This window comes from Ailuropoda melanoleuca, chromosome 8, assembly GCF_002007445.2.
Source record: "Ailuropoda melanoleuca isolate Jingjing chromosome 8, ASM200744v2, whole genome shotgun sequence".
In the NCBI taxonomy this organism is placed as follows: Eukaryota; Metazoa; Chordata; class Mammalia; order Carnivora; family Ursidae; genus Ailuropoda; species Ailuropoda melanoleuca.
The window spans coordinates 58383647-58392596 of NC_048225.1; the positions used below are offsets into that span (position 1 = coordinate 58383647).

The window sequence follows — 8950 nt, forward strand, 5'->3', positions numbered from 1 at the left end:
TCTACCCATTTCAAAAGATATATTGTTAAAATGATCAACTTAAGGGGCACCTGGGTGGCTCAATTTGTTAAACATCTGCCTTCAACTCAAGTCATGATCCTGGGCTCCTGGAATTGAGTCCTGCATTGGGCTCCCTGCTTTGTGGGGAGCCTGCTTCTCCCTCTGCTTCTGCCTCTCTGTGTGTCTCTCTCTCATGAATAAATAAGCAAAAAAAAAATGGTCCACTTATCCTACCTACTTCAGAGTGCTATGAGTCACAAATGATATAATATGTTTAAAATTCATCCCCAAATTGCCAAAGTCACTACAAATGTATTCTATTAGCAAGAGAACAAGAATTGGGAGGCCATCTAGGTCTCTTCTATACATCAGGTGGGAGCCATGCCTGGCACACATCAGCTTCACAACCCTTGCCTGGGGAAGCAGAGGATCAGGAGTGAAGAGAGGAGCCCTGGAAGGGAATGTCATTTCTACCTCCTCTGAGAGCAAGCCCCAGACACTAGCAGGGTCTCTCTGACGGGGAAAATCTAACAGGAGCCAGCTGAGCAGGGCTGGAACTGCAGTTGGGTAATAGAAAATCACAACTGGATACAAAAATACTATTTGAACCCCTCCAAGGGAAAAAAGGTGTTTCCAAAAGTATGAAAATATCATTCAGATCTGGGGTCACAGTTTTATTAAAACCCCCTTCCTTGGCACCCTACCCCCACTCCAATACTATTTCTCCTCCATCACAGTCTCTGGTCAAAACAATTCATTGTATCATGGGTGAGGTCTGTTTTCTTTTAATAGGATTGAGGGGGCACACATATTATCATACAATTATTCATGAGATCCAGAGGAATCCTAGAAATTACTCCAACCCAACCCACTGCATAAGCAGTAAGATCAGTGTCATGCCGTGCTGGTGGACAAGACTGTGAGATATAAATTCCCTTGTTGGTAATGTGATATTATAACATATCTCCTTGAATGCCGAATAATTTGGTGGGAAAAAGCCCTAGGGTATTTGAATACAGGTAGAGGAAATGGAAAAAAGTTCCCAAACTGATATGCAATTTATGTTATATAATGAACCTAAAGAATGATAAATATGGAAGTACTTAAACTCCTAATGAAAAATGTTTCTAATCCCACAAAATAACACTTTTACAGAGGCCTTGGTGCATGTACACAGATTTAGCTACAATGGACTACATGGTTTGAAGGACCCCAGAAGGACCTGACCCTTACCTTTCATAATTCAGAGGGGCGAGAACCTTAGAATCCTTCACCTTTCATGTAAAGGAGAAGACTGGTTCACTTTATTTACAATTCCTTTTTGCCAGCCTATATCCCACATCAGAGGGACTCAGCCAACCCTACGCTCTCCTCATAGTTTGTGCAAGACCCCATCATTTGTTTTTATTTTACTCATCCCCGAATGGTTTTACTTTTACCTCCCAAGAGTAAGGACAATTTCTTTTTCAATGTTAACCAACAGAATGCCAGGGGAGGAGGTTAAGTGATAAGAAAACATGGCAACATTGAACTGTGCCTATTAGCAGGGGAATGTGTACCTGGATTGTTATATTGAAAATGGAAAAATAAAACAGAAAAGAGATGCAAAAACTTTAAATATAAGTCTTCATCACCCTCAGGCTATTGCAAGCAGAACAATCAAATTTTCATCTTGTCTAATGGCAGGTATGACTCCCACATACCTGTGTGGAAGCGTTCCTTCTCCTCTTACGGTTATGTCTTCCCAAAGTTAAGAATCCTACAAATAGGAAGATGTATAGAGGGAGGTAATAGGATTATATGGCAGGATCCACACCTCCCTCATCAAATGACTGTTTAGAGATCATGAAGACTAACTAAATTTATTACCAGGGTATCATCTTTTAGTCTGTAATTAAAGCAAACTATAGCCAGAAACTCAGAATGGGCATGGCACACAGAACCAAGGAGATGAATTTGAGTCCCTTTTTGTGCTAGGTTCTGTTACTTATCTGGGCATATTGCTATAGTTAAATTGCCATATGGTAGTCTATGTGGTTATTAAAGAACAAAACAAAGCAAAAAAAGGAAGAAACTAGCACATACAAATTTGGGGACAAAACTGTCAAAAAGTAGTTTACTAAGTAATTCCTTCTCTTTAGTTTCTGTGAAGCAGGAACAACTCTATTAAATATAAACCTTGAAAAAAACAAACATATATAAACAAACCATATTTCCCCAGTCCTGTATACTGCTTAAAGTGATAGGAATGTCCTAGAGCCATGTCACGAAGTAAAAAACAGATGAATTCATTTGGTTCTGGATGACCTGCTAGGACTCACCAGTTTCACCTAGGAGAGGCAAATTATTGTGAATTCATGTGTCTTGAGTCATACCTAATCTTTACCCTAATTTTGCAGATCACTAAAAGAAAGCTGTAGGAATATAAGACAAAAGATGACACCACACCAAAATGGCACCATCTCCATTGAGGTTTCAGAGTTCCTCCTGAATTGTTTTGTCAGGTCCCCCAGGTGGAAGTTCTGGTTGTCCCTGCCCCTCAGCCTCCTCTTCCTCCTGGCCATGGGAGCCAATGGTGTTCTCCTGGTCACCATCCGGCTAGAGGTCTCTTTGCATGAGCCCATGTACTACCTACTCAGCATCCTCTCCCTACTTGACACAGTGCTCTGCCTGACCGTTATCCCCAAGGTCCTGGCCATCTTCTGGTTTGACATCAAGTCCATCAACTTCTACGCCTGCTTCCTCCAAATGTACATCATGAATTGCTTCCTTGGCATGGAGTCCTGCACTTTCATGGTCATGGCCTATGACCGCTATGTGGCTATCTGCCACCCACTGAGGTACTCATCCATCATCACTGACCAATTTGTAGCCAAGGCCGCCATTTTTATTTTGGCCAGGAATGTACTTCTTACTATGTTCATTCCCATCCTCTCTGCCCGGCTCCGTTACTGTGGAAAAAATATAATTGAGAACTGTATCTGTGCCAACCTCTCTGTGTCCAAGCTCTCCTGTGATAACATTGCCCTTAACAGAATTTACCAGTTAATTGTGGCCTGGACTCTTCTGGGCTCTGACCTCATCCTCATCTTCCTCTCCTATATCTTCATCCTAAGAGCCATTCTTAGACTCAAGGCAAAAGGGGCAGCTGCCAAAGCTCTGAGCACATGTGGCTCTCACTTCATTCTCATCCTCTTCTTCAGCACCATCCTTCTTGTTTTTGTTCTTACCCACATTGCCAAGAAGAAAGTTTCCCCTGATATACCCATCTTACTTAATGTCCTACATCATGTAATTCCTGCAGCTCTCAACCCCATTGTCTATGGGGTACGAACCCAGGAGATTAAAGTGGGGATTAGGAAATTACTGAGGAGGGTGGGAGAGAGCAGCAACTAATCTAGCTTGACTTTTCTCAACCATGAACACCCAAATCACAGTCGAAAGGCAGGGACATGGGGATAAAATTACAGTCCTCATCCTCTCTCTGGACATGCCTGAAGATATGAACTGCATGGTTTCCCTCTTACCCACAGTCATAACACACCTCTTACCTTCCATCATTTTCAGGAAGTGACTAAGGATACAGACATAAAATTCTTGTCATGGTACCCGGACCAGGGGCTATGAAAGTTCATGAGCCGAGCATCACACTTCAGTGTCTGCCCCTTATTAAATCCCTTTTAGAGTCAGTGTGATGGAAAATCCATACTCACTTAAAGATGTGGTGGCTGATGGGAAGTATCAGAACTTAAAGACAGTGCATGACTTTGGAGAAGTAAAACGAGATTAAAAAGCAACTGCTAAAAAATGTTGAAAATAACTGTTGTGCTTTAACCTTTCCCGCAGGCACCCAAACATATTTATTGAAAATTATTTTATGTCTGGTACAGAGCTAGAAAATGGGACTCCAACGTACATAAATCTTGATCCCATTACTCTAAGCCTAGGGGGAAAGCCAAAAACATGTAAAATCAATGTAAGAAGAGTTAGATTAAAACACATAAAGAAGCCCGGAAGAGAGAGGAATTTGTTTCTGTTGGTGGGATTCCTTTATGTATCTGACCTCCTCCTTCAGTCCCTCAGTCAGAACTGCCTCCCTAAGAGCTTCTCAAAAACATGAACCACATTCCCGTTTCTGGGAATTTTTGCTTGTTTTTCCTCTGGCCACATAGCTCCTTACCTCAGGTCCATTGTGTCTCCCCAAACACAGTATTTAAAAATAGTACCCAACAATATTCCCCCAAAGCACAGATGATGTCCTAACACCTTGTCTGTTTCCCTGTTTTGCACAGCATTAATCACTCTCTAGTGACTGTACATTTTGCTTTTATTTGTTTAGTCAAATAAAAGCCTTTTTAAGGCTTTTTTATTTAAGCAGAGGGCAAGAACTTTTGCCTGATGTGTTCACTGTTGTATTTCCAGTGCCCAAACAGTGCTAGGTGTATGGCAGAGACCATAAATGTTTAGAAATTAATGACTGAATACACGTTGAATCAATGATTGAATGTATGCTATTTTCTAGGAATATAATTCAGGCATGGTCCTTGTCCTCTGGGTTTTCATACTACTTGTCAAGACTGAGGGAGACCATATTTCATGCAATATTCCATGGACTGAAGATTGTACAGACTATTGGCAGGGGACATATGGGGGCTTAGAGGTAAGACCAGAAGTACATTTTTAGGGACTTTGGTTGAATACATCTGAGGCATCCAAGTTATAGTGCATAGTAAACCGTTACACTGATAAGTTCGGCCCTCAAATGAGATGTATACTTGGGAACTCACTACATATCATTATTGAAACAATGGGAAAACAGATGGAAGGACCTAGAGAAAGAATATGAAATAAGAACAGAAGAAAATCCAGCAAACAGTCCTGAAAAGCCCGCATATCATCCTTACCTTCTGGTTTGTAGAGTGTAGCTTGGAGGGAACTCAAAGTAGTAGTGGCCAGGAAAAGGAAGGAAAAATAAAAGAGCCACAGAATAAAAAAACTTCAACATGAACTGTGTTCACTCAAGAGGCCACGGTCACCTTATTAAAAGCCCCCTGTAGAGTGTGTGGGGGCCCTATCTATATAAGCAACTTAATGTGTAAAATGCATTGCAAAATAGATGGGCTTGTGTGTGCCCATTATAAAAATATGGGTTTATCAATGAATGTTATAAATAGAGAAGAAATTCTACATATTTATTTATTATCCTCTCAGTGCACGTAAGGATTCTTTGTGGTGTCAAAACACCATCTCTTGACAAAAGAAGGGACGTAAAATATATTTGAAAAAACAATAGCTTTGAGTTTCCAATCTGATAAAAATTATAAACCCAGAATTACAAGAAGCTCAATGAAACCCAAGAATAAGAAACATGAAGAAAACTAAACTAAGGTACATCATAACCCAATTGTTCAGAAGTAATGACAGAGAAAAAAATTGTAAAAGCCAGAGAAAAAATGACACATCACAAACCAAGGGAATAAATTAAGGGGCGCCTCAGTGGCTCAGTCAATTGTGTGTCTGCCTTCAGCTCAGGTCATGATCCCAGGACGCTGGGATCAAGCATGGCATTGGGCTCCCTGATCACTGGAGATCCTCCTTCTCCCTCTCCCTCTGTCTCTCCCCTCCACCTGTGCACTCTCTCTCCCTCTCTCTCTCTCTTTCAAATAAATAAAATCTTAAAAAAACAAGAGACTAAATTAAGCATGACAGCAGATTTCTTATCAAAAACAATGCAAGTGAGAAAACATAGAGCATTATCTTTAAAGGACTGAAAGAGAAAAAAATTTAATATACAATTCTATCTCCCTCAAATGCTTTTCAAAAACAGATATGTGTTTTTTAATATACAAAAACAGAAATAATGTTCACCATCATACTCATACTACAAACGATGTTTGAAAAGTTTCAACAGAAAGAAGGAAAATAATATCTGATATAAATACAGACCTAGAAAAAGGTCTAAATACCATCAGAATTTGTTGTTACATGGGTCAATTGTAATTTTAAAATTATTTATAGTTATCTAAAAATTATTGTCTGTAACAAAAATAACAACAATGCAGAATGTGGCTTCTAAAATGTATGACAATAATAGCACAAAACAGGAAGGAAGAACTGGAACTGCACCATGGCAAATCATTACATGTGAATATAATGTGAATATATTTCACGTTACATGTGAAATGATGTGTTACCACTTGAAGGTAGATGGAGATTATTCAGAGATCATACTATAATCTCTAAAGTAAGCCCCCAAAATTCAATAGTTAATACTCATAAGAGAAAAGATAAGGCGGAATTTTAAAAATACACACAGGTAATCTAAAAGAAAAAAAAATGAAGGGAAAAGAAACAGAGAACAAATGCCCAAATGACTGATTTAAGGTGAACTACAGAGGATGTGGAGAAAGGGGAACATTTTTCATTATTGGTGGGAATGCAAGCTGGTACAACCACTCTGGAAAACTGTATGGAGGCTCCTCAATATATTAACAATAGAGCTACCCTATGACCCAGCAATTGCACTACTGGGTATTTACCCCAAAGATAAAGATGTAGTGAAATGAAGGGGCACCTGCACCCCAATATTCATAGCAGCAATGTCCACAATAGCCAAACTGTGGAAGGAGCCAAGATGCTCTTCAACAGATGAATGGATAAAGAAGATGTGGTTCATATATACAATGGAATATTACTCAGCCATCAGAACGGATGAATACCCACCATTTGCATCAAACTGGTTGGAACTGGAGGGTATTATGCTAAGTGAAATAAGCCAAGCAGAGAAAGACAATTATGGTTTCACTCATATATGGAACATAAGGAATAGCACAGAGGACCATAAGGGAAGAGAGGTAAAAATGAAGGGAGAGATATCAGAGAGGGAAACAAACCATGAGAGATTCTGGACTCCAGGAAACCATCTGAGGGTTTCAGAGGTGAGGGGGGTGAGGGGTTGGGCTTGTCGGGTGATGGTTATTAAGGAGGGCACATGCTGGGATGAGCACTGAGTGTTATATGCAACTAATGAATCATTGAACACTACATCAAAAGCTAATGATGTACTATATAGTGGCTAACTGAATCTAATATTAATTAATTAATTAAACTGAACTTTATCAATAAATCACATTACTATAAAGGGACTAATTACCCAGTTAACAAGCAAAGCTTGTCAAATTGGGGGTGGGGGAGTCTCAACAACACACACCTGAAATATAAAGACAAATGGATTAAAAGTAAAGGCATAGAAATATATACCACATCAACACTAATCAAAAGAAACTAGAATGGTTACATTAACAGAAAAGATGAGTTTCTAAGCCAAGATGAACAATAGAATGTACATTCTTTCAAGTGCACACTGAACTTTTATAAAAAAAATCATATTCTGGGTCATAAAATAAATCCCCATGCACATAAAAGAACTCATACAAAGTATATTCTCTGACCACAGTGGAATTAAATTAGATAACAATATCAAACATTTAAAACTAAACAATATACTACAAGGGGGTAGATATAAGGATGCTTTCCGAAAGTGGTAGGACTATTTTGTATTCTGATTACAATGCTGGTTGTGAATCAATATAAGTCTTAATACTCCTAACAGTACATCAAAAAATTCAATTTTACTCTGTTAATTTTAGGTGCTAAGAAATTTAAAAATGTAATAAATGCTCAAAAAAATGTATCCACATGCAAAAAATAAATGTATAAATAACCCATGAGACAAAGAAGAAATCAAAATGAAAGGTAGAAAGTATTTTGAACTCAGAAAAAAAATTAAAATACATCAAAATTTTTGAAATGCTGCTAATCCAATATAGTTGATGCTTGAACAACATAAGCATCAAAGGCACTGACCCCTTACATAGTCAAAACTCCACATATAACTTTTGACCCTCCAAAAACAACTAACAGCCCACTATTCTCTGGAAGACTTACCAATAATTTAGATAGGTGATTAATTAATATTTTGTATCTTATATGTACTATATACTATATTCTTACAACAATATAAGTTCAAGAAAAGAAAATGTTAAAAAATTATAAGGGAGGGAAATATATATATACAATACTGTACTGTATTGATTAAAAAAAAAAAGTCCAGAGGTGCCTGGGTTGCTCAGTTAGTTAAATGGATGCCTTTGGCTCAGGTCATGATCCTAGAGTCCTGGAATTGAGCCCCATGTTGTTCTCCCTCCTCAGCGGGGAGTCTGCTTGTCCTTTTCCCTTTGCCCCTCCCTCCCATTCATGCTCTCTCTCTCTCTCTCTCAAAAAATAAATAAATAAATAAAATCCTTAAAAAAATAGTCCATGTATAATTGAACCCACAGAGTTCAAGCCTGTGTTATTAAGGATCAGCTGTACTTAGAGAAAAATATATACCATTAAAGCCTTTATTAAAAATACAAGGTCTCAGGGCACCTGGTGGCTCAGCTGATTAAGCATCCAATTCATGATTTTGGCTGAGGTCATGATCTCAGGGTTGTGAGACTGAGCCCCACACAAGGCTCCATGCAAGGCATGGAGCCTGCTTAAGATTCGCTCTCTTCCTCTCCCTCTATCTCTCCCTGCCTCTCTCTATATATAAAAAAATAACAAAAGAATGAAGGAACAAAAGAAAGGAAAAAGGGAGAAAGAAAGAAACAAGGTCACAAATCCATGACCAACTTCTACCATTAAAAAGAAAAAAAGAAAAACACAAGAATAAATTAAACCAAAATAAAGAAAAGAATAAATATCAGAAATCAATGAAATTAGAAACAAACACAATAGAGAAAATCACTAAAACCACAATGTTTTACTTTCAGAAGAGTGAAAAAATTATGATTCTAAGATTAAGCCAAACAAATTAGGGAAAGACAGAGAGGGAGGAGGGGTAAAGAATAGGAGGAGGGGGGAGAACGGAGGGAGAGGGAAAGAAGACACAACTTATCAGTATTAG

General features: G+C 38.5%; 1 protein-coding gene across 1 annotated transcript; it reads left to right on the forward strand.

Annotated features, from left to right (window-relative positions):
• The first annotated feature begins 2436 nt into the window (after nt 1-2436).
• Nucleotides 2437-3396, forward strand: LOC100483530 (olfactory receptor 56A3). Its single transcript, XM_002925006.4, has one exon. It carries the CDS (start codon nt 2437-2439, stop codon nt 3394-3396), a length of 960 nt encoding a protein of 319 aa, XP_002925052.2.
• The last annotated feature ends 5554 nt before the right edge of the window (nt 3397-8950 follow it).

What these genes read in the sequence shown, in the direction of transcription:
- LOC100483530 (XM_002925006.4), top strand. Translation starts at nt 2,437, where the DNA reads ATGACACCACACCAAAATGGCACCATCTCCATTGAGGTTTCAGAGTTC.